Source organism: Lissotriton vulgaris, chromosome 9, assembly GCF_964263255.1.
Source record: "Lissotriton vulgaris chromosome 9, aLisVul1.2, whole genome shotgun sequence".
NCBI classification, from domain to species: domain Eukaryota; kingdom Metazoa; phylum Chordata; class Amphibia; order Caudata; family Salamandridae; genus Lissotriton; species Lissotriton vulgaris.
Window position 1 is genome coordinate 289,000,380 of NC_141697.1, and position 26,367 is coordinate 289,026,746.

At 47.3% G+C, this 26,367-nt stretch overlaps 1 protein-coding gene across 2 annotated transcripts in view; it reads right to left on the minus strand.

The window, feature by feature from the left end:
• Window positions 1–26,367, minus strand: part of SEL1L (SEL1L adaptor subunit of SYVN1 ubiquitin ligase) — a 235,417-nt gene that overhangs the window by 43,854 nt on the left and 165,196 nt on the right. Inside the window, exons 16-17 of one of the 2 annotated variants that reach the window (XM_086937596.1) lie at window positions 4,231–4,379; window positions 2,676–2,841 (exon numbers count right to left, since the gene is read on the minus strand). In XM_086937596.1, coding sequence (XP_086793722.1) covers window positions 2,676–2,841; window positions 4,231–4,379 — 315 coding nt within the window. Of the gene's footprint in view, window positions 1–2,660; window positions 2,842–4,230; window positions 4,380–26,367 lie in introns of both variants that reach the window. The other variant, XM_086937595.1, reaches the window with a different exon arrangement.

Sequence of the window (26,367 nt, forward strand, 5' to 3'; positions counted from 1 at the left end):
TGGTAAAGTTCTGGTAGCCCTCCGAGGCTTTTGGAGGAAGCACAGCAACAGGACGAGTCAAGCCTTTATAATTGTTGAGATGGAACATGCAGGCAGGGTTTGGCGCCATGTCCACAGTTAGTCCATGGTTCTTGCGTTCTTCAGCTCTTTTTTGTCCTTCTTTGAATCAGGTGAATTTGAGTTCCTGGATTCAGGTGGCCACCTAAATACTGAATTTAGGGGCATTGAAGGGAGTGAAGGGTAGTAGACAATTGGCTTCTGTCACTATACTCACTATATGACCATTTCCTGTGGGAAGTGGGCATAACCCTGTCCCAGAGTTCCTAATTCCACCAAAAACAAGATGGTGGAATCCTTCTTTTGTGGAGCACTTCAAGTAGCCGATCTAAGGGGTATGATTAGCCAGGTGGTGGAACATGCCTACTGCATAGCTAATTTCCCGCCTGTCCTGTTGCGAGATAGGCCTCAGAGCAGAGGGTGGCATCTCTCTCGTCTGGGGAAGCCGGGGTCGCATATCAAATTCGGCAGGGGCTTTGAAGCCCCTGGTGTTGATATGCTGAATCACTAGCCATCCTGCTGGGGGAGGTGTGAACACTTTTCTCTGGAGCAGGCGTGGTTTCTGGCCTTAGAGAGCATGGGCTCTCACCTGCAGGGGCCAGAAATATGTTGGTAGCAGCAGGATGGATGAGGCCAGTCAGCCACAACACTACATACTGATAGGTTTTTCAGGGGCCACTTCCAAGGTACCCTCTGGGTGCATGCCATAATAAATCTTGTACTGGCAATAGTACATACTTATTAAGACAAGATGTTTGATACCAAACACCATAGGTTTCAGTAAAGCCATCATGTAGCTGGAGAACTCGTAATGACCAGTGCCCAGTCCATATCCTTAAGGTGGCTTCCCTATTCACTTGTACCATTTAGTAATTGAACTAGCCAGCACAGGGCTTGCTCATGCAGCTATGCCCTCACATGAAATCTAATGCACTCTGCCTTGGAGCTACAAGGCCTGCAGTAGGGGTGACTTACATATATTACATGCAGTGACTTTGGTACGGCACACAGTTAGTGTGTCATGTCGTGATTTCACTCATGGTTAGCACGATGACACACAGTCTGCAATGGCAGGCTGCAAGCAATCCGAAATCAGGTCCCTTAGGGTAGCATAATACATGCTGCAGTCCTTAGGGGCCCTCTGTGGTAGCGATGCCTTATGTACCAGGGTTAGAAGGACCAAGTGCTCATCAGTTGAAAAGCATCAGTAGTAGTGTCAAAAAGTAGGGGTGACCATGACAAATAGGGGCACTTCCTTACTTTCTTACAACCATTTCTTATATTCCATTTTTGGGAGCAAAGCAAATATTAATTCACACTGCTCTGTGACTATCCACGTTGATCGGAGAAATTTATGCCCAGGAAGAAATAATGGTGGGAAGAATATTATACAACATGGTCATCGCCAAATGCTTTATTTTATCGAATGTTATGGTTCAGTCTGTGGCCTTCTAAGGCCATACAGGCAAGACCAAATGCTCCTTTAAATCATATAGGCTCACCTCGAATCACTGGTATATATTGCAGTAATAAAAAGAAAAGTAAAAATAAACCACATATTTATTTTTAAAAAACATACTAAATACCTCCTTCTCCTGACCTAACAAAGCCAGCAGGAGAGCATAAAGCCTTTCATTATTTCTTAGACATTGACAGGTATCCATCTACTGAAACATTTGTTTTTCGAATACTTACTCACTTACAACTTTATTGCCATCACACATATCCTAAAAAGTATACAACAAATAGTCCTGAGAAACTATACACCGACATATATAGATAAAAAAGTATAGAATAAAAATTGATAAAAACATTTGTACAAATTCAAAATGTCTGGGTCCCCAGAACAATTTTAAAGTGCATATGTGCAAAGCAGCAAAATGTATGGCACAGGACACACAATTTTGACTCTACTCTATGTGTTGCTACTAAACAGATATGGAATGTTCTCCTTTCTGCAAGAGTAACGTTGTATTAACGTAAGGGTACATTAACTACAACCAGGGCCACTGGAATTATGCAGCAGTTGAGGGCCAAATAATGCAGCAGTGCTGAGTAAATTATGCAGCAAGAAAAGCCAAATGATGCACATTTTGCGATAGTATTATGGCATTATTTTGTCATTTTTTAACTTAACACTGACGCAACGGGAAGGTGACCAGTCAACCTTTGCCAAGGGCCTTTTACTGTGCATTAACAAGTGTTGCTGCAATTTTAGCAACTTTTGAACCATCTGAGCTAGTAACATTTATTTTTGTTAACATTTGCAGATTATGATTCAGATGATGGAGTATGTGACAAATGTAGCAAATCTATAATTATGCGATAACAGAAATGGCCGCACTATCACATACTTTCAGTGGCTCTGATTAGAACACTTAATTATGGACAAAATGTCAAAAAGTAAAAAATTTATTTTCTCCAAATATGTCAAATAGTATGAGAACCAGAGACCCCCTTTTAAAGGCTTCCCAGCCACTTTCAGTCATAGGTGCATCCGTCAAAAGTAATTGGAGAAAATAAACGTAAAATTCACAAAATAAGGTTCAGTAGGCGGTTCTTCACTTATCACACCACTCCCCACAGTTACTTTGTGGTCTTACTTTTTAGTGTCTTACTTTGATCAAGGATGAAAGCTGCATTGCTCTGTGCCACTTCATAGCCTTGCTCTGCCAGCAAGAGATACTGAACTACTGCAGAGTTGGGATTACCATCTTTGTAGTTGTTATATGCTGTCATGAGCCTCTCAGACCAGCGGCCTCTCTCACAAACATTCTTGAACAGCTGCCAAAACAGAATCAATGTCAATACTTTAATTTCTCAACCACTTCACATCAAAATATTTGGTTGTTTTAACATTTTGAAAGAAACTATCACTAAAATGACCAAACAATTTATTTTAAGCAATTCAGCAAACTGAAATTATAGTGTTAATCCCAGTCTGTTCCTGACAAGGTGGGCGAGGTCTTATCAAATGCAAAAAGGCTCTGGTATTACTTTTCAGTATTCAGGTAACATGTGCTTCTCATCCAAACCAAGGTGTTAGACTTGGCTTTTTCAGCAGGTTTACCCCCAGACTTTTTGCTTTTTGGCCTCCTGTTTTTGACCCAGTTTTTGTTGGTTTTAGAACTCTGTACACTTGACCACAGCTATTCAGTGTTAAAGTGCATATGCTCTCCATGTAAATTGTGTTTATGGATTAGTATTTCCATGATTGGCTAATATTATTTACCTTTAAGTCCCTAGTACAGCGCACTGTGTGCGCCCAGGGCCTGTAAATCAAAAGCTGTTGTTGCACTGCAGCACTGGCTGTGCCACCCACACAAGCAGCCCTTCAAAGAGTCCTCAGACCTGCCACTACAGAGTCTGTGCGCAGTTGTGACTGCCATGTCGACCTGGCCAGTGCACCCACTGGCCAGGCCGCAAATTATCCCTTTTCTTACATGTAAGGTACCTCTCAGGTCGGCCCAAGGTATCAAGTCGGGCAGGGTGCAGTGTATGTGAAAGGTAGGATATGTACCGGTGTGTGTGTGTGTGTGTGAAATGTCCTGATAGCGAAATACAGTGTATTTAGTTTTCACTATGAAAAGGCTTTCTGTCCCATAGGATAAAATGGGAGATACTTTGTAACATTTTACAAGTATAACTTCCCATTGGGACACAATAGAGAAATGAAGGTTGAGCTCTCTGAACTCAGAATTTAATAAAAACTCTTATTCAAGATAGTTTTTTTTAAATTGTGGGTTTAAAAATGCCACTTTTAGAAAGTGGGCATTTTCTTGTTTTACCGTCCTGTGTGCCTCTGCTGGGTTGTATATTGAAGGTCTGGGTTTGCAATACAGCTGTATTAATTTTGGTTATGTGTAAATGCTTTAAACAGTGTCCCTGAGATAATCCAGATTGCTCATGCCAAGCTACCAAGGGGGTGAGAAGGGGTTATTTTGGAAGTGTAACTCCCTTATTCGGACTAGGAAGAAAGGTCCCTACTTGGACAGGGTAACAACCTGCCTACTAGAGACATACCATAAGATTTAGCCCAAACCAATCTGCAGAACAGCAAAACGGAACTGGCAGTCATTGCAACATTTCAGTATTGACGTAACGTGTGCTTCTTAGCCTAACCAAGGTGTCACAGTTGTGCAGATGTTCACTTTCAGGAAGAGACTTGCTTACCTCCACCGCTGTGTGGCAGGATCTCATGACCCCTGTACCTGTAGCATGCATCTGTGCTAGGTTGTAGAATGCAAGAATATGGCCACCTTGAGATGCTAGGTTGAAGTACTTCAGAGCTTGCTTGTAGTCCCTCTTCACTCCAACACCATCTAAAACGAAGAAGAGCAAAAATTGTGTATTTTCATTTGTTTTACTTTTCTGGGGATAATAGGCAGTCCTATAAATAGTATGTTATTTGTTTTTACATTAAAGTATACTCCAAAGCCTCTCATCTTGGGGCCAAAATGAATATGTCATGACTACAGAAAAAAGTAGAAATGAAAAGGATCTACATAATTAACACACTGTAAGAAGCTGGCTCCTTATTTGGTATATCAAAATGAGATATATCGTGCAAGGAGTTCAGGTGTTCCCTTATAAATGGACAAGGGGGTAGTGTGGTCGAGCAGCCTTAGGCTTATTAGAGAGGAGTTTTAGACATCAACATATGATGCACACTAATCTATAACGAGATCCACACCAAATTAAAAAAAACAACACACATCTTGATATATATATATATATAGATATATATATATATATAGATATTTATATATATATATATATATATATATATATATATATATATATATATATATATATATATATATATATACACACATTGAGGCACCAGAATCAACACGATCAGGTAAGTTTTTCAGCAGAAATACTTTCGCATTTAAGTAGTCAACATTGCATTTTTCAGAGGCTGCAATGTTATCCTATGGGAGGCAAAACAAGTACTGCATTCAGGTACAGTACAGAGACTTACAAGACCAATTTCTAGGACTTAAGGTGAGTGGAGGGCAAGGTCCAGGGATACACCAAACAGACCCCACCAGCGGCACTAGGGCGGCCGGGTCCAAAGGTGAAAAACAGAATCATGTGGCAAATGGAAGTCAATAGGGAGGAGTCTTTGCAAAAAGAGGCTGCAGGCTTTGACTGTGGGGCCAGTTGTGCTGAACCAAGAGGGGGGGCTCAGGCCTTACGATGCTCAGGGACATGTGGAAACCATTTGGCCCGCTTCTCCATGACCGGGAGCAGTTGTGGTAAAGGAGGCCTGCGAAAAGAGGCTGCAGGTGTTGCCGAGGAGTCCACAGTGGGGAAATCCCAGGTGGGCTTTGATTCTGGAGGGTTGGGGTACTACTTTGGCACGGTTGGCCCACTTTGCTCAGGGCTAGGCGGCTCGGGTGCAGTGGTGCTTTTTGGCACTGAAGAGGGGTGTTACCCGGAAACCAATAACAGGAGGCTTGTTTCCTGTCCAGGGAAGACATGGCTGGACTGTTCCCATGAGGCACAGGGTCAAGACTGATTTGCATATAGCTGGGTCTAAACTGGGGTGGCGGAGTGAGCTAAAGAATAATGATGGATTCAACCCAGATCTGTGACTGGGGGTGAGTGTCTGAAAAGTTTGAGCGCTCCGTCAGTCATCTCCTTGTGTTTGCTATGGAATGCTAATCAGCAGGCCTTCTTGTCGGAGGAGGTAGGAAGACCCTCTTCCCGAGCAGGTTTTGTTTCTGTCCACCTGAGAGATAAGGCACTCACACTTGAGGGTTAAAACCACATCTCAGGCAGCAGGCTGGCAAGAATCAGTCAGTCAACCCACCAGAGGTTGGAAGGGTTTCAGGGGGCACCTTCAAGATGCCCTCTGAGTGTATGTATTATTAAATCCAACACTGGTATCAGTGTGGGTTCATTAATTAGAGATGTTGGATACCAAACATCCCTTTTCTCAGTGAAGCCTTTATGTAGCTTGGGAACTCGTTTACGCCAAGTGCTCAGCACATGTACTCAATATGGCTTTCCTGTTCACTTGTACTGGCAGCAATAGGGCTGATCAGCACAGGGGCATATCTGCTCATGCAGCGCAGTTATGCCCTCACATGTAGTGTAGTCCAACCTGTAACCTGTGTAGGCTGTAGAATTCTGCAATAGGTTTGATTTACTATACTCCAAGCAGTGTGTGGGGCAAGGCACACAGGACTATATGCCATGTTGTGTTTTCTCTTTTGTCTGCACCAAGACACGCGGCCTTGCAGTGGAAGTCTGTAGATGTTTGGTGAGGGTCCTTTAGGGGAAATAATTTGTGCTGTAGCTCTCAAGGGTCCTCTTTGGCCTCCCTGCCCTAGTTACCAGGGGTGCCACTTACTAGGGACTTACAGAGAGTGCCAAAGGTATTGCCAATTGGGGTACAATGAACAGTAGTTGGGAAAAGAACACTAGCACTGGGGACATGGTTAGCAGGAACCCACGGCACTTCAGTCAAAGTTTCAACAAATATCAGGCAAAAGGCGGGGGGCTACTGCAACAACCACCCAGTTTCCTACACATAATGTTTATACCAATTTGGCTTTAGCCTATTTTAGATCATATGGCTACTGTTGTCAGTATGCACGAGTATTAACTTTTTACCTGTGCTCCAGAAAAGTCTTCCAGCTGCTACAGTAACAGTTCTCTGTTGATTTGTTGGCTATATATATAGCCTGCATTTACATATCTTCCCATTAGCAAATCTTCTCATAAACTCCTTTCCCACCGAAGCTGAACTATACTTCTTGCACTACTTCAGTCCTTTCTAAAGAACATGCTATTTTCGGTTTTACATTCTCTTACTTCGCGCATAGATCATCTTTAATCTACCATGAGTTTGCTGTTGAGAGCTAAAAGCCACTACAGTAGTTCCATACTAAAGGAATTGTTGTGTAAATCTAAACAAGCAAGTGCAGAGAAAGTACATACTCCATTTATATTCAATCTGTACATTGGCCGTGCAGTAACGTTTGTTACAAATAGATACATTAATGGCTTGGCTGCAGGTGTAAGGGAAAGTAAATTCCTGAATTCAACAATAGTTTTCAAAAGCAATACAAACAAAGAAACTGGCAACAAACACAAAACATCACTTCCTCTCAATCGCACCAGGTGAAAACTGTTACAAAGAGGACTTGCCTCTCCTAAAATAAGTGTCTGGTTCACTGACACATCGACAGGGTGAGGGATTAGAACAATTTAACACTAGTTGTATTTGGAATATCTCTTCCTGCACAAGTGAAATACTGATTTACCCTTTCTACATTTGTATTTTAGGAGTGTCCTAAATAACATTAGATGGCCGAAGAGGATGTAAAAAGATATGAAATCAGGGACAGGTCTGAATATTTTTCACTGATGGCAAATATATGCACAACAAAAATGTACTCACCTTTACCAAAGGTTGTCTATTATGGGTATCTTCATCACGTTCATTAACAGTGATTAGGACTGCTAAAGGATGACACCCTCTAACACTTGCATGAAATGAAGAGAAAACATTCCAAATGAAGCAAAAATCATTTGTCTGCTGGAAGACATTTGTTTCCTTCTCAATAAAGGAGTCAGACACAATCCCAACATAAACTTAGAAATGTGTCTAAAAGGAGCATGGCAACATTGCTGTCCAAAAGCATTTTCAAGAGAGAAATAATTAAAAAGAGAAACATTTCAATGGGCATACATTTAGGAAAGTGCGCCTTTTTTAGATGGTCAACCCCACTTTTTAACTAACAACAAGGAGCTTAGAGGGAAAATAAGGTCATAGGCCGCCCTCCACTCAACGTACACTTTCCACAACTATGACCTAGACCAAAAAGGCACTTACAAATTACTTATTTTAATGGTGTACCTTCCGTTGCAAAACCATTACAACTAACTCCCCTATTTTAATTGATGGGGTAGGAGGTACATCCACATTGTGCCATATTTAAAAATTGCCCAGTCCCTTTTGTAAAACAACAGTTGTGAGACGACGAACAACACACACCCATGTGCCAGACTCAGACAAAGGAAAAAAGTGTGTGTGAGCGAGATGGCGCCTCACGGGCGCACCACCGATGGGAACCTGGCAGGTACTCACCAGGATTGCCCTGATCTCATCATTGGCACCATCAAGCTCGAAAGAAAAGATGTGTCCAATAACAAACAGAAAGTGTGTTTGTGAAGATGTACAGTGTAAATAGACCACGAACAACACATACAGTGTCAAAACAAACAAACCACAAACAACACGGATCTTTAATTTTATTATGTCTCTTTCGTGTTGGTTGTGGGCTCTATAAAAGTGAGTATGGCTACTACTTATCCAACCATACTCTACTTGCCGACATGTTTCATTGCCATTCACAATTTAGGCAATTTCTTCAGGGCGTCACACATTTTAAGCCACTGCATTGGACATACGTAGTCTTCACAACCTCAATCGGCCAACTTGACCCATACCAGCCGAGAGGACGGAACCCTCGTGTGTTTCTGAACGACTCCGGATGTGAGTCACTTTTCCTTCCCTTCGGTTATTTTCACGATAGGTTGAAGGACACTCAGCGTTTCATCAGCCAGGCTGATGAAACGTCCGTGAGGCGCCATCTCGCTCACACACACTTTTTTCCTTTGTCCGAGTCTGGCACATGGGTGTGTGTTGTTCGTCGTCTCACAACTGTTATTTTACAAAAGGGACTGGGCAATTTTTAAATATGGCACAATGTGGATGTACCTCCTACCCCATCAATTAAAATAGGGGAGTTAGTTGCAACCCCACTTTTTGCCTGGAATTGGATGCAATTTTGACAGAAAGTGCACTGGGTTCCTGCTAACCAGGTCCCCAGTGCCAGGTCTCTTACCCCAAACTGTACAATTGTTCCCCAATCTGCAATACCGTTAGCCCTCCCTACAAGTCCCTGGTAAGTGGTACCCCTGGTATCTAGGGGTTTGTATACTAAAGGAAGTCCCTAAGGGCGGCAGCATGAGATCCATCAGCATCAATGTGCAAACTGCTACTGCAGGTTGCGTGCTATAGTGCAGAGAAAAGTGAAGGCACAACATAGAACATGTCCTTCGTACGATGCCCACAGGCACACCATGCAGTATGGGGAAGCCACCCCCACATCAGACCTTACAGCCCTAAGGCAGGGTGCACTATACTACATGTGTGGATATTTCCGCAAGAGCAGAGATTCCCCTGTGATGTCCAAGTTGACTTTTTGATATTTCAAGTGACCAGGGGAAGCCATTTTAAGAACATGCTCTGGACATTGGTATTTACGAGCTCCTCAGCTACGTGATGGTTTCACTGAAACTAGGGATGTTTGGTATCAAACATCTCATATACTGATCATAGTGATGGGTTTGAGAATACATTGACCCAGAGGGCACCTTAGAGGTGCCTCCTGAAATCCTACCGGCTACTAGTGTGCTGGCTGACTGGTGTAGAGCAGCCTGCCACAAGAGACAGGTTTTTTAAAATAATGAAGATACCAATAAAAAAAGTGCCCACTGTACTGTTAAGTAATGTTTCGTCCTTTAAAATGGGATCAACATTACAATTTTGAAATTGAACATTGAAATTCACAAATACTGAAGAGAATAGAAAGCTCATCCCTTCTAACAAGCGCTGAGTGGGCAGTAAGGAATAGAAGCACAAAGACAGAAATATAACAAGATCTGATATGTTTGTATTCACAGCTGGCTGAAGCACCTTCACATCAGTTTTCAAGCCTAGAAAAACAAGTGAGGGGGGCCCAATTGGTTTCAGGAGTAAACTGTACCTGTGAGAAGCTAGCTTGATATATGATGTCCACTAGTGTAAGTGGGCACCTTGCAAAAGTCCAGACAACCCTTTTGGTGATTAATGAGGTCTCAAACAATTTCCTACATGGAGACAGACACAAAGCACACAATAATAAAGCAAAGAAATCACAGTAAATAGCACTAATCCACAGTGGACTCCAAGGGAGGGGGGGGGCGGGGGGACCAATCCATATACTAAGTAAGTAGTGTATAAACCATGACTCGAGTCAGGACAATGTAGAGGTGATGCGGAATTGCTGGGGACCCACAAAACCACCCAAAGTGAGTACATAGAGACCCCCACGGAGAGCGTGTGCAGTGCGTGAACACGACTGAATGCTCCGTACAAGCCTATGTGCAAGTCGTGGTTGGATTTTTTTAAGATTAGGAACCCTTCCCAGTGGACCCTGAAGAAACCCAGTGGAAGACAGAAGGTTGGAGAGCCACCCCATCCGTGGATACAAGAGATACAAAGAAGCAGGAAAACTGAGAAAACAGTAACAAAGTTTCCAACAGCTACAGAGATTCCCCGAAACCGTAAAGAGTCGACGACGCGGAATAAAGGGAACTGACGTCATCACACCGGCGTGGGCCTATTATGGTGTCGGTGACGTCATCGCGAGCGATGCTGTGCCTCTGTGACGTCGTCCACGTCAGCGCGAAGCTACAAAAAGAATTTCCGAATGTTGCTGATGCAAGGGGATATTCACAAGGTGAGGAATCCACTGGCAGATGTATCTATTAGAAGAAACCCAGTGGAAGACAGAAGGTTGGAGAGCCACCCCACCCGTGGATACTGGGGTACCCAAGTTACCTATCCCAGGGGAGTCGGGTGTGAAGTGGTGTCGGAAACCACCATCGAAACCAACGGAGGACTTCAGGAACGTGCCGCTGCTGGAAGAGAAGAGAGTGTCCGGAGGAAACCAAATGTGTATTCTGATAGAGGAGTATCTGAAAGCTGAGGGGACCATGTCTATGTCACTCAGGAGTGACCAGGAGACTTGGAAAACGGATGCCCTCCGATGTCGGGTGCTTCAGGTTAGAGGACGGTGACCGTGACTTTGCAGCTGGAAAGATAAGGCGACGCCGAGGACGACCAGGACCCCGATGCGAGCTGTCCCATGAAGGATGTTTAGTGCTGAGCGGTCCGTGTCTGGCAGAAGCACCAACAAGCCTTGGCAAAGGCAACCCACACAAGAAGTCAACAAGGTGCACGGTTGGGACCTGCAAGGTCCAGGAGACTCACCAAAGGCAGGGGAGTCAGGGCAGTCCCAGAGCACACATGGGAGTTCAAGGAAAACAAAGATGGCCCTCAACTGGACCCACTGACCAGAAGCACAGGGATCGCAAGAGGACCCCGAGCAGCTCACCAAAAGGAGCAGGCCACGGTGCCCACGAGACGGTGTGGCTGAAGAGTTTCCAACAAGCATATGCACTTGTAAAGTATGCGTGTACAGGGGTTCGGTTAATGCAGCCCCCACAAGGAATTCTGACCTCAGACTTGGTGAGAGGGCAGCACGGGCCTCGGGAGACGTAGATAACCACCACCTGTGGGGCTCAGGATTGGCAGACCAGTCGGGAGTTTTGAGGTGCCTACACTCCAAGGGAGATTACTTTGGTTGTCCTTGATGCTTCACAGGCCTTGGAAGGTTCCTGTATGATGCAAAGGAATATGCTACTTACCAGTATGCACAGAGAGTGTGTCCCTCCCTGTTTCTGTATGTAGTACATGGCAGTCATGTTGTCCGCCCGGATCAACACGACTTTGTTGCACAAATGCACCTTGAACGCTTTCATTGCCATGAAGATTGCCATCAGTTCCAACAGGTTGATATGCATCTTCTTTTGCTGTGTCGTCCATAGCCCCTGCACTGTGTAATGGAGGACATGCGCTCCCCAGCCCAGGAGAGATGAGTCCGTTGTCAGCACTATTTGTGGCACAGGCTCCTGGAACTGTCGTCCCCTGCAAAGGTTTTGTGGGTTCCACCAATGCAGAGAGTGATATGCTCGACCGGTCACCAACACTAGGTCTTTTAATTGTCCCTGAGCCTGGTTCCACTGTCGTGCTAAGCGCTCCTGAAGCGGACGCATGTGTAGTCTCGTGTGAGGGACTATGAATACGCAGGAGGCCATCATGCCTATCAACTGCATAAACACCGTCGCTGGGAGCGAGTGTTGGGGTCTGAATTTCTGAATCAGTAATTGAATGCTGTTGATTCTTGCGGAGTTTGGTTGTGCCCTGGCTACCAGAGAGTCTACAGTTGCCCCCAGGTACTTTTGTACGTGGGCGGGTTGGAGATGGGACTTTGGGTAGTTTAATGAGAATCAGAGGCTGTGGAGGAGGTGAATAGTGCTTGACATGTGGCTGGCACATTGCTGGACTGACTTTGCTTGGATAAGCCAGTCGTCCAGATATGGATAGACGTGGACATGGTTTCTTCTTAAGTGCGCCGCTACCATTACCAGACACGTGGTAAACACCCTGGGGGCTGTTGTCACCCCGAAAGGTAGTACTTTGAACTGGTAATGTTGATTTTGTAAGGTAAACCTGAGATACTTCCTTTGTGCAGGATGTATTGGTATGTGGAAGTATGCGTCCTTTAGGTCTAGCGTTGCCAGGAAGTCTCCCTGAGTGAGCAACGGCAGAACCTGTTGTAAGGTGAGCATGTGAAAATGTTCTGACAAGATGTATTGGTTCTGGGGCCTGAAGTCCAGTATTGGCCTGAGAGACCCGTCCTTTTTGGGTATTAAGAAGTACAGCGAGTATACCCCTGTGCCTTGCTCTTGTACGGGGACGAGTTCTATGGCCCCCTTTTGCAGGATGCTGATAACTTCTTGCTGCAATAAGTCTATGTGCTCTGCGGACATAGGAAGGTGTCTTGGGGGTATGTTGGGTGGAGTGGAAGTGAGCTCTAGACAATAGCCGTACTGAATAGGTTGCCTCACCCACCTGTCTGTGGTGATGCTCTCCCAGACTGGCAGGAACTGTTGTAATCTCCCCCCGACCGGTGTTACATGGTCCGGGGGCAGTGACAAGACGTCACTGTTTATTATTGGCGGAGGACCAGGTTTTGTTGTTCCCTCGTCCTCTGCCTTTGCTGCTGTTTCCACGGTATCCACATCTATTGTTTTTATTATAGGTGGACTGCGTGCTTCCTTTATTGTATGTACTTTGTTGTGATGCCTGGCCTCGCGTGGCTCCTCTGTTACTGGAGCGACGAAAGGAACCACCCCATAACTGTTGGGACTGCAGGGCACCCACGGACTTGGCTGTCTCGGTGTCTTTTTTAATCTTTTCTAAGTTTGTGTCCACATCAGGGCCAAATAAAAAAATCAGGGTTCACAGCATGATTTAGTAATGTGGTCTGAATTTCAGGTTTGAATCCAGAGATTCGCAACCAAGCAGGTCTCCTGAGCATGACGCTTGTGTTGATGGCCCTGGCTGCAGTGTTTGCTGCATCTAGCGCGCATTTGATGGATGCGTTTGTTATGAGCTTCCCTTCTTGGATAAGCATTTCTGCACCTTCTTTGTAGGTCTCTGGCAAATGTTGAAGCAGTTGCTCTAAAGTGTCATAATGCGCCCTATCGTATCTGGCTAATAGGGCATGTGTATTGGAAATTCTCGAGATATTAGCTGCCACTCTTTTCCCTGAAGCCTCAAATACTTTCGATTCTTTGTCTGGAGGAGGAGCATCACCCGTAGTTTGCGAGTTGGCCCGCTTACGAGCATTTGAGACCACCAGCGAGTCCCCTAGTTTTTTGTAGGGTCCACAGGCGCTGGTCTGTATTTTCTTTCAATCCTGGGGTTGATAACCCTTGCTCTAGTGGTTTCTTTGAAAATGTCCCCAGTTTAAGGACACCTTTTAGCATTGGTAAAGTCTTAACAGATTTCCCCGAAGTGGAGAAAGTGTCGAATCAATCAATCAATCAATCAGTGACACTTATAAAGCGCGCTACATACCCATAGGGTCTCAAGGCGCTGGGGGGGGGGGGGGGGGGTGCCGCTACTGCTCGAACAGCCAGGTCTTCAGCTTCTTCCTGAAGGAGAGGTGGTCTTGGGTCAGGCGCAGGTCGGACGGGAGGCAGTTCCAGGTCTTGGCGGCCAGGTAGGAGAAGGACCTTCCTCCTGTAGTCGCTCTTCGGATGCGGGGGACGGCGGCGAGGGCGTGGTTGGCTGATCGGAGGTGGCGTTTGGGAGCGTAGAAGTTGACTCGGCTGTTGAGGTAGCTCGGGCCTTGGTCGTGTAGGGCTTTGTGTGCGTGGGTGAGGAGGCGGAAGGTGATTCTCTTGTTGATGGGGAGCCAGTGAAGGTCTCTCAGATGTCCGGAGATGTGGCTGGATCGTGGGATGTCGAGGATGAGTCTGGCTGAGGCGTTTTGGATCCGCTGGAGTCTCTTCTGGAGCTTGGCGGTGGTCCCGGCGTAGAGGGCGTTGCCGTAGTCCAGTCGGCTGGTGACGAGGGCCTGGGTGACGGTCTTCCTGGTCTCTGTGGGGATCCACCAGAAGATCTTCCGTAGCATGCGTAGGATGTTGAAGCACGCCGAGGAGACGCTGCTGACTTGCCTGGTCATGGAGAGGGAGGAGTCCAGGATGAAGCCCAGGTTTCGTGCATGGTCTGTCGGTTTGGGTGCGGTGCCCAGGGCGGGAGGCCACCAGGAGTCGTCCCAGGCGGAGGGAGAGGAGCCCAGGATGAGGACCTCCGTCTTGTCCGAGTTCAGTTTCAGGCGGCTGGTCGTCATCCACTCGGCTACCTCTTTCATCCCTTCGTGTAGGTTGGCTCTGGCGGCGGCGGGGTTGTTGGTCAGGGAGAGGATCAGCTGGGTGTCGTCGGCGTAGGAGATGATGCTGAGGTGGTGTTTGCGTACGATGGCCGCGAGGGGGCTCATGTAGACGTTGAAGAGGGTGGGGCTCAGGGATGATCCTTGGGGGACGCCGCAGATGACTTCGGAGGCCTCTGACTTGTACGGTGGTAGGCGGACTCGCTGTGTTCTTCCGTCGAGGAAGGAGATGATCCATTCCAGCGCCTTGTCCTGGATTCCGATGTTGCTGAGGCGCCGTACCAGGGTGCGGTGGCAGACCGTGTCGAATGCCGCGGAGAGGTCTAGGAGGATGAGGGCCGCTGTTTCTCCATTGTCCATCAGGGCTCGGATGTCATCGGTGGCGGCGATGAGGGCGGTCTCGGTGCTGTGTTTGGCTCGGAAGCCGGACTGTGAGGGGTCGAGGGATCCGTTCGTCTCGAGGAAGGCGGCCATCTGCTTGTTGACGGTCTTCTCGATGACTTTGGCTGGAAACGGGAGAAGCGAGATGGGGCGGTAATTCTTGAGGTCGGTGGGGTCCGCTGTTGGTTTCTTGAGTAGAGTGCTGAGTTCGGCGTGTTTCCAGCTCTCGGGGAAGATGGCGGTGTCGAAGGAAGTGTTGATGATGTCTCGCAGGTGGGGTGCGATGACAGCGTCGGCCTTGTTGAAGATGTGGTGAGGGCAGGGGTCGGTTGGTGATCCGGAGTGGATTGAGTTCATCGTGCGGATGGTGTCTTCGGTGCTGATCGGGGTCCAGGCGTGGAGGGTGGTGGTGGGGGGGGGGTGGCTGGTCGGTCGTGGTGTGCGTTGGTTGGTTGTTGAAGCTGCTGTGTATGTCTGTGATCTTGTTGTGGAAGTAGGAGGCGAGGGAGTTGCAGAGGTCTTGCGATGGGGTGATGTCGTTGTTTCCTGCGTTGGGGTTGGAAAGCTCTTTCACGATGTTGAAGAGTTCCTTGCTGTTGTGTGCGTTGTTGTCCAACCGGTCCTTGAATGCTGTTCTCTTGGCGGCGCGGATCAGCTGGTGGTGTTTCCGGGTGGCAAGTTTGTAGGAGGTCCTGTTGTCCGGTGTCGGATTCCTTTTCCAGACTTTCTCGAGGGCTCGGCAGTTCTTCTTGGAGCTCTTGAGTTCGTCGGTGAACCATGGGGCCTTCTTGCTGCCGGGTCTGCTAGGCGGGGTGGGAAGTCCTCCTCAACTGGGTCAGCGTGCATGTCCACATCATGATTTAGCGCTGCCCTTTCAATTAACGCGTTGAACGCAGCTGTATCTTCCGTTGGGGAAGTTTTAAAAGGATAAGAGGGAATATCCGGAATAGTCTGAGACTCCCCTTGGTCAGCAGGGTCCGTCCAGGCCTGAGTCTGGTCATCCTGATCCGTGTCCACAGGGTAATGATATTGTTCATCATCGTCATACCCCATATCCTCAGTAGTGTGTGTTGGAGAGTCTGCAGAAGTGTCCTGGCCATGGTACCTTATAGTCTCAAAAAGGACAGGCGACGTAGAAGAATCCCTCTTCTTTTTGAGTGGGATTTTGTATAAATCCAGAGGATGTTCTGATCTTATCTTCCTTTGATAGATAGTCAGTCTACAAGATTCGGAGTCGATATGAAGCATTGACTGGTCATCATACGAGGGCTCCTGATACAAAACATCCTCCTCTAGAGGATGTGTCCTTTTTCCCTTTTTCTTGGTCGGTTCGACCCTAGTCTTCGGGGGCAGACCGAATTTTATCGGCGGCACATTGTCTTTAGACAGACCGACCTTCTTCGGGGCCGGCGTCGATGGAGGCTCGACCGATTTTGCCAGTAAGTTTATGTCCTTGCATCGACTTTGGCGCTTGTGGCGTCGGAGGCGCGCTTTTTTATTTCGGTTCGACATGGTCCTTCGAGGCGCCTTTGGATTTCGACTCGAGGCCTTTGATGACCTGGTGTATGTCGACCGGATGCTTCGGATCGAGAAGCTTCCGAGACTCGAGTCCTTTGTTTGTGTCGCTGTCCGTCGACGTTGACTTCGTCGGCTCGACGTGCTTGGATTTGATGGTGGACTTTAGCTCACCGATGTTCGGCTCAACACTCTTCACCTTCGACCCCGCAGGGTTGTCGACACCTCTTTTAGTCGTCGACTCCGATGTGTTGGAGCTCTTCGACTCGAAGACTGATTTCAGCAGTTTCGGTTTCGATTTTGACTCAAGGGTTTTCGGTTTTGTTTTTAGCAACTGGACCGATGGCTCATGTGATGGATTCTTAGCCGGGCCTTGACGCGGGGCTATAGAATGTTCTTGAAGATCTTGGCTAAGGCCTTCTGGCGATGCCTCGACCTGAGCCCTTGGAATTCGTTGAGTGTCGTGCCCTGCTGGGCCTGGTTCATCGCTTGAGTCGTCATCAACAGCTCCGATGGGGGATACGTCGTCCCTTACCTCGACGATGTTTTCGTCCCTGACGTGCTCCTCGTCGTCTTCATAATATGTGGAATCATGCTCCGAGCCGGGATCAGACATCTGTTCTGGATCCTCAGTCTCAACGACCTCATCGTCTTCTGCGTCAAAGATATTTACCGGGTCGGGCGCTGGCTTCGACATAGTTTGCCTCGCTGCACGTCGGAGTCTAAGCGTCTCCTTTGACCTGAATCGAGCACAAGCTAGACAGCTGTCTTCATTGTGCTCCGGTGATAAGCACTTGTTGCACACAGGGTGTACATCGATGTGCGGGTATTTAGAGTTACACAGGGGGCATCGTTTGAACGGGCTCCGTTCCATTGACGATCGTCACCGGTGTCGAAAAGGCCACGCGGCTCTCTTCGACGTCTTGCTTAAAAATAACTGGAACAAGATTTCGGCACCGATCGAAACAATACCGACGCCTCGAAGGCCTTTTGGCCTATAGAAAAGTTTCCGAACTTGAGTAAAGAAAAGTACATCCGAACCCAATGGCGGAAAAAAACAATCTGAGGATGGAGAGGATGCCCATGCGCACTGTAGTCCGGGGGAGGAGCCACCTATCTCGTGATACTTCGAAGACTCTTCCAGGACAACAATGTCCAATCATCCGGACCCAACATTAGGCGGCGCACAGATATGAATTCAGCAGCCCACATGCCTCGAACATTCTTTAACATCTGTTGAGAAGTGCTTAGATCTTACTACTCCTAACAAAGAGATTCTGGATAGTTTCTACACTATAACAAGAGCAGTAAAAGTATCCCTGCGTAGCAAATTAAATGATAGAAAGGGTAAAACTGAAGGGAGGGTTTACAAAATTTGCACAAAAGCGTATTCTAATCTAAAAGCTGCTCTTCATAAAACAGAAAGAGATAAACAAGAAATTGCCCATTTCTGAAGGGTGTACAATCAGGCTATAAAAGCTAGAAAAGCCGAACTGAAAAATGAATTATGGGCACCATTACATAAAAGTTGCATTATGAAGGACAACACTGGAAAACTATAAAGTCTCCTTTCCTTTCGGAAGCTAGTAATAACTCTAAAATAGATATAGCTATAGATGAAGCAATGTTAATTTTGTAATTAACAATGTGGATACAACATTTTGTGGGGATATTTGGACTCTCATCTCAGGAATTTTCCGCTCAAAATGAGAAGGAAAAGAAAAGCCCACATCCCACGAAATCTGTTTTCCCCATAGACCTTGAAATTACTTATTTGAAGGTAGAGCATGCTCTGTTAGCCAGTAAGGGGGAAAGGCGCCTGGTCCCGATGGGGTCTCAGTAGACCTTTTGAAGCATAATCTGGAACTGTGGACTCCAATACTGACCAGAGTCCTCGAGGCATCGTGTGCCGTGGGCCTCGTAGAATCATGGTCAGATTCAACCTTGGTCCCGATTTTCAAAAAGGGAGACCGTCAGTGCTTATCTTGCTACCGTCCCATATCCCTCTTAGATTCCCTAGATAAAGTAGCGGGACGTATTATTCTTAATCACCTTCAGCAATGGGCAGATGATAATAAGATACTTTCAAACCTCTAATTCGGGTTTAGAGAAGTACTGGGCACCACGGAGCAAGCTCTCAACTTGACCCTCCTTATTGTTAAATATGTCAACGCAAGTGGCGGGAATCTGCACATGGCTTACGTTGACTTAACCGCAGCTTTTGACTGTGTAAGCCATTCCAAATTATGGTCTTTTCTATTAGTTATGGGAGTAGAGCTTCCTTTGGTAAACTTCCTACGGGAATTGTACTCCAACACCACAGCTAGGGTGGGGTTTGGTAAAAAGGGGGAACTCACGGCCTCATTTGGCGTGGAGAGGGGGGTAAGGCAGGGTTGTGTCCTTGCACCCTTTCTTTTTACACTCTATACGAACGGTTTAGAGTGTGCCATGCTAAAGGGGTGCCAGGACTTACCCCTCATTGAAAAACGCCCAATACCTGCCTTACTCTGTGCATATGATACTGATTTTAGCCCGAACCCCTTTAGAACTTCAACGTGCTCTGACGAGATATCATAGCTATATGGCTGATCTAGATCTCAGAATCAACATTAAAAAAACCTTTTTATTGTCTATAGGATCTAGACACACGAAAACTAGGGGTATTTTTATCGAAAACACTAAACTTGAGAATACAAAAACCTATCCTTAATTAGGAATTTTAATGGATGATAAATGCTCATGGAGACACGCAATTGAGGCCGGAAAATTGCTTTTTATGCCGGCTACAACAACATTAGTCAATTTCGCACAAAGAGTAGGAAAGAGGCCACCCACGGAACTGATTCAAATCTATCAGGCAAAATGTAGAAGCATAGCGACTTACGAAGCAGGGGTCTGGGGTTATGGTAAAGTGGAAGCCTTACAAAAAGTAGAGAACAGTTTTCTGAGATTCCTCCTCGCTGTGCCACGAGGCTCTTCTACCTATAGCTGCCACTTGGAACTTGGCTCGTCGTAGGTTACAGACCTAGTCAAGCTCCAACCAATCCTTCTGTGGCACCGTCTTTGGTCGTCTACTAATACCACTTTTAGTCAAGGACTCTTACAGGACTGCCTTTCCCTTGAAAATGGACACAAGATTGGCTGGCTTGTTTATATTAAATAATTCTTGTACGATCTGGGATTGGAAAGTATTACCATACCCCTACAATTATCTCAGAAATATCTAGAAAAGGGTTAAAAAAATTATGTTTGACCCATTTGGAGCAACTCAGGTTGGCCACCGAGGCAAGCAAATCTTCTGTCCAACATCTGTTAACAATTCCAACCACTCTGGCCATACAGCCATATTTAAACTTCAATCTGAGTGGTTACGAAAGAGTTTTGCTGACTCTATTTAGATGGAATATATTTCATCGCCTGGTGTCCTTCCCGAAAACTAATGATTGGTCAATGAACCTTATAACTTGCCCCTGTGATGAAGTTTCTATTCAATCAACGATTCATGCGGTTCTATTTTGTAAATTTTATAAAGAGCCGAGGAACCGTTGGTTAATCCAGATATTAAAAACCCTGGGTTTTCGGAGATGTCGTCCAGCTTACCTTGTCTTGCAACTTTTGGAGGAACCATCCTTCGCGAAAAATATTGCTCAGTTCCTGAAATTTTGTGTAAAGCGTAGGCCAAACCTAGGGTAGGATATTTATTTTACAGACTGAATAAAGAACTAAGCCATTTTCTGTTTTCTTGTGCATATAAGTAGCCTTAGAATGCCCGCTAACACTTAGCCTGTACCGTAGCACTTTATTCGCTGGTTTGCTTGTCAATGTTTTAATTATTGATATCCTTAGAGGACGATATTTTTAAACCATTGTTTTTATGCAAATTTTTAAATGCACTTTTATGGTTTTTCTAAATTTTGAAAACCGAATAAAGGATTATTTGAGTGGATTTGAATCCAAATAGAAAATTCCTGCAAAAGAAATATGGGTTCAACGAGCAGAAGACAACTGAAGAACTAAGCTGAGCGACCACAAAAAAACTACCTACCCATATTTTTGTAATGCTATAGATACATTGTGTGAAGTGAAAATAAAACCGCCTCAATGAGAATTACTGCATATACTAGTTACCTGGTAAGCATCTGTTTGTAGCATGTAGTGCTGGAAATTCACATGCTTAGCATACCCGTGAGGGCTGAGTGACAACCCCAGAAGTGTGGAGTACCAATGTGTTCTTGCCTGGGTTGGAGCAACTAGGATGACAGACAGTTAGTGGGACTTGTGCTTCCTTAAAATGAAGGGAAGCAGTTGGAAAGGTGGAAAAGTATAGGCAATTATCCCTGTATAGTTCATCCATAGTATGTTGCTAATGGATTGAGGATGTGGGTACCTGGTGGCCAAGCTTGGTCTAGACGCAGGGGTGCTAGAAGTATGTGTGAAGGACATGGGGTGGAGTTCTCACTTGTAGATTTGTTTTCCTGAACAGGTCTGTAAAATCATTGTCTACCCCCAGAAGATGCTCCGCCATGAGGTGAATATTGTAGCGGAGTGCCCAGTGCCAGATTTTCTCCGCTAAGTGAGAGCTGAGGGAAGTGCTCGTCAGCCTATTTTTGGATGTAATACATGGACCCAGCAAACCTCCTGGGGGCTCCCCAGCCCCTGTCATCCACAAACCAGACAGTCAATCCTCAAGCAGGCCAAGGCACACAGAAAGGTCAGACAAGAGATCAACTACTTCCTAAAAGTGCTGTTCTCAAACACAGGATTTAAAAACAACCTTTCCTAAAAGATGTGTTCTTAAATTCCGAGTTCAGGGATACCAGACTCTTATGTCCCATCTTGTTCCTATGGGAAGATATGCTTGTAACCATTGGAGCCAGCATCCCCCATGTTAGCATATGGAGCAAGATAGCCTTGCAGCAGTAACAAAACAAAATGGCTGTCATTCACTACCAGAGCATGTCATATGCACTACCTTTCACATACACTGCACCCTGCCCAAGGAGGTACCTTGGGCCTTCCATAGGGGTGACCAATGTGCAGAAAAAGGGAAGGGTTAGGCCTGGTCAGTGGGGACACTGACCAGGAGGATATGGCAGTCCACAGACTGCACACAGGCACTGCGGTGGCAGGCCTGAGACACCATTTTGGGGCTACTCATGTGGGTGGCACAATCAGTGCTGCAGGCCCACTAGTAGCATTTGGCATCACCAGCCCTGGCACACCCAGTGCACTTTACTAGGGACTTCTTGGTGATACAAATATGCCAATCAAGTATATCCAATCAATATAACAATTTCCATAAGGAGCACTTACACTCTGGCACTGATCAGCAGTGGCAGAGTGTCCAAAGCATCGAAACCAGCAAAAACGAAATCCAGCACAGCATCAAAAATACAGGAGGTAGAGGCTTAAAAGATAGGCGGAAACCACACCAAGGATGCCAGGACTAACAGCAACTCTGGTGTTGACTGGGCCACTGCCCTTGGACTGTATACTGGTTGAGATAAGCACTCCACAGTGTGAAAGGGGCATCTATGGTAATGGCCATAAGTGGGATCTGGTGTGCGAAAGGCCTGCTTGGCACCAAGTTGGTGCATTATTGTGTGGCTATAATAGCCTGTCAACAGTGTCTAGTTGGCCAAGCAATGTTAACAGCATAATTCCACATCTAGATAATCCACAAGCTAACCATTGCTGCTAGATGGGCACTTCTATAAAGTCTGTGCTAAGCATGTGTGTCTACACCCACAGATGCAATGAACGGAAAATACACAAGGCTCTACGTTTCTTACTGAAAGGCTAATTGAGACTTTGATGCATGCTGTAATCATTGAATGGTGCAGTGAGCTAAAAAACGGTGTTGGATCAAGCCCTGATCTCTTGACTGGGTGAGAGTATTCTGCTTAATTCAGAAAGTCTGTCCATCACCACCCCCTGTTGTTTAATTATTTTGCAATCATTGAAGATCAAGGGCTGTCCTACTGTCAGTGCTGCCTCTGCTCTCTCAGGAGGGAGGAGCACGCATCCTTGTGCTTTAAAAAGCGCCCACAAACTCCACAGTGCGGGGACGCTGCCTGTGCCGCCGCTGCCTGTTTCCTGCTGCTGCCAGTTGTGGGACTCTAAGCCCCAGAATCCTCTGCTCTCTCAGGAGGGAGGAGCCCGCATCCTCGCGCTTTAAAAAGAGCCCACGAACTCCGCAGCACACTGCTTGTGCTGCCACTGCCTATTTTCTGCTGCTGCCAGTTGGGGGACTCCAAGCCCCAGAACCCTCTGCTCTTGCAGGTGGGAGGAGCCCACATCTTCAAGCTTTAAAAAGCGCCCACAAACTCTGCAGCGCGGGACGATGCCTGTGCCGCCACTACCAGTTTTCTGCTGCTGCCAGTTGGGGGACTCCAAGCCCCAGAATCTTCTGCTCTCTCATGAGGGAGGAGCCCGCATCTATGCACTTTAAAAAGCGTCCACGAACTCCGCAGCACGGGACACTGACTGAGCCACCACTGCCAGTTTCCTGCTGCTGCCAGTTGGGGGACTCCAAGCTCCAGAATTATCTGCTCTCTCAGGAGGGAGGAGCCCCCAACCTCTCGGTTTTATTACACGACTCAGGGAGCAGAAGTGACTTGTGCGCTTCCAGTTCTGCAGGCAAGGTTTGTCCTATTGCTTTGACTTTCCTGATCTGCCTACATAGTCCCTGCTACAACTGATCGTTGACTTTGACATCTGGGGATTGGCAGTGGGCCGGTTGTGGTCAACCTCCGTAGTTTTTGTGTATGTAGTTACATTTATTGTACCAGATTACTCCTGCGATCCATGTACTTGTGACAGTGTACCCACTTGGTCTTTTTACAATTATTTGGATATGGAAAAAAGGAAACATCCAAGCAGTGCCCACCCCCCCTCTTCTGTTTTTATTTATATCACAAGTGCAATGGGGGTGCAGGAAAAACAGATCATGAGTCTCTAACAAATTGCACAAATAACATCTCTGGTTTGACTCCTACTGCTATTCCTACCGCTACTCCTACTTCTGACAGTCTACTGGTAATGGGGCAGCGGGAAGAAAAGGAATTAGAGAAGTCTACCTTAAAACCCTCTATTACAGCCCCTCCTGAAACTCTATTTGCCATTCAACCTCCAAGTAAACGCTTTAAAACCCAATGTATTGTGTCGTCCCAGGGCAGTTTATTTTTCGTTATGGCACTGCATAACTGAGAACATTCCTTTTTAAAAAAAAACTGAAGTAGTCAAAAAGAAAATGAGAAAGGGTTTACACCAAAATTGCTGCCTTAGGTGTTTTATTCCTTTTTTTTACAACATTATTTGTTCTTCGATATTATTTTTAAAAGTTAAAAACCAGAAACAAATTCTGCATTATTCAGAAAGTTTTGCTCTTCATTTTAAAAGTGTTTTGGTATCTGTTGGACTTGGCCTTTTCCCCCAGAATTTTTCGCTTTTGCCCCCCTAATTTGGAATGTCTCCCCATGGGATTAAACCTGTAAAGGCCATGAGTGGTGTGAGACACCTTGTTAAGATATGAAGTCATGTAATGGTGTGAGCACTTGTAAATTCCCCCCATTGTAAAATGCACCTGACTGAAAGGTTCAGTGTTTAAAATGGATGCCATGGCCATGGGTTTTGCCACCGGACTGGCACAGGTCAGCGGTCTAGATAATATTACCCAGCCGCCCCTAGCTTTTGGAGGGAAAGCCTGGCACCCAGGGTGCTCACCCCCTCCCCTTGAGCCAGTTTAGGCCAGCTTTGCCAACATTCTAGAAGGTTCTGGCACTGCCTGGGAGGAGGGTATAAGTAAGGGGGGTGTGCCACCAGAGAGTCAGTCAGAGCTGGGACAAGAAAGAGTGGGGACCTGCTGCGAGGTGCTACCGCCACATGGGCCTGTGAGCTGGGCCCTGCACCCCTAAAATCCCGCCCCCCCTCTGCTGTCCCCCGGTCCCCTGACAAGGGAGGGCCTCTACCCAGGTTGCTGACGCTGTTTGGACCGGGTAACACGCCAGCACTGCGTGAAGAAGCGCCCAGGAGGTGAGGAGTTTGCCCCTGAGGAGCTGTTGTGGGACTGTCTGCCCCCTCTGATGAAGCTGTGGCCCCTTTGGAAGCGCTGGGCTGTGTGGTGCCTATGGTGAAGGACTGGCGAAAACTGCGATATTGCCCCCTAAGCGCTGTGGGTCCAAAGACTGTTGCTGCCTGTGGAGCTGCCCGGGGAGGATTGTGCCCCGAGGAACTGTGGCATGCTAAAGCACTGTGCCCTGTGACTGGTGTGGCCCCCGAAGTGCTGTTGGCCCTGAGAAATGTGTGAGCCGAGAGGAGCGGTGCGCTGTGAATAGCACCATATAAATAGATAAATAGAAGGGAGCCTACCCCTTATTGCCGCCGATATCACCGCCACAGCCAGAGGAGTGTTGGCGCTGCATTGCGCCGGTGGTAAATTGTTGAAAATCACCACCGCGGCCCGGCGCCGCCTTGGAGGGACCCCTGCTGTTGCCAGCGCTGTTGCAGCGGCCCCCGGAGTGAGAAGGCGGCCGCCGGAGTGAAGTCAGCGCCGCGCTAGGCCCTGAAGCCGGCATGGCCCGCATCACGTGGCTGGGGCGCCAGTGACGTCTTCCGCCACGTCCGCCGCCACGCCGTGCACGGATTGGCCTTTTCGGCCGTGCCCCCGGAAGGCCGCGCAGGGATCAGCTGCCGGTCGCGCAGCCAGCGGAGAAAAAAGCTGACTCCAGGCCCCGGGTCCCTGTGTGGGAGGGGGGGACCCAGGTGAAGCGCCAGTGCGGGGCCCCCGTTGTCAAGAGGGAGCCCCGTAAAGAACGACCGAAGTGGGAGCCCACCCCGCCGGTCTGTGGCCCGGATCGAGGAGGCCGCCGAAGGAGGAATCACCGCTGCTGCCACGGGTCATCTGGGTGAGTGGGCCCGAAAGACTGTTGCCGAGGTAACGCGTTACGGTGACCTCGCAGCGCTACCTGAATTCAACGCTGCTGAAATCACCGCCGCAGCCTGGGGAGTGCTGGCGCCGCTTCGCGCTAACCTGAGAGGAGATCCCCGCATGTGACCGTCCTGAGCCCAGGCCGCCCCCGCGAGAGCCCGTGAGTGGGGCGGAAGTGGGGGACTGCTGGAGGCACCAGGGAGCGGCCTTGGGAGGAGCTGGGGGTAGGAAGTGTCGGGGCACATATCTGTGCCCGCCCCCCCCGTTCTGGACTGATCCTTCGGGAGGGCGCTCGGCAGCCGCAGTCGTAGGAGCTGCCCGTGGGGCCAGTCGTCATTCCAGAGACTACCGCTGGGCCACCTCAGCCCCAATTAACCCCGTGAGGCCTACTGGCCCTCTTGAACTGAGTCAGGGCGGGCGAGTCTTCAGGGCTTATGCCCAGAGTGCCAAGAATACGGGCAAAGGCCGCTAGTGGCTGCTGGGCCATGAGAGTTAGCCCCCTGGCTAGGGGTCTGTTACGGCCTGGTGGTTCTTGCCCATGGAAAAGGGTTAATAAGTTAGGGGATTGACTGTGGAGTACTCGGATGAGCTGTTTACCCTCTAATGGCATGCTGTTCTTGCTACCCTGATGAAATGTCCCTTCTGGCGTACTGAAATGTCGCCTAGATTCTTACAGGGATGATATATGATATGAGAGATATGATGAGAGATATGATGAGAGATATGATGAGAGATATGATGAGAGATATGAGGAGAGATATGAGGAGAGATATGATGATATGATGAGAGATATGAGATATGAGGAGATATGAGATATGAGGAGATATGAGGAGATATGATGAGAGATATGAGGAGATATGATGAGAGATATGAGGAGATATGATGAGAGATAAGGAG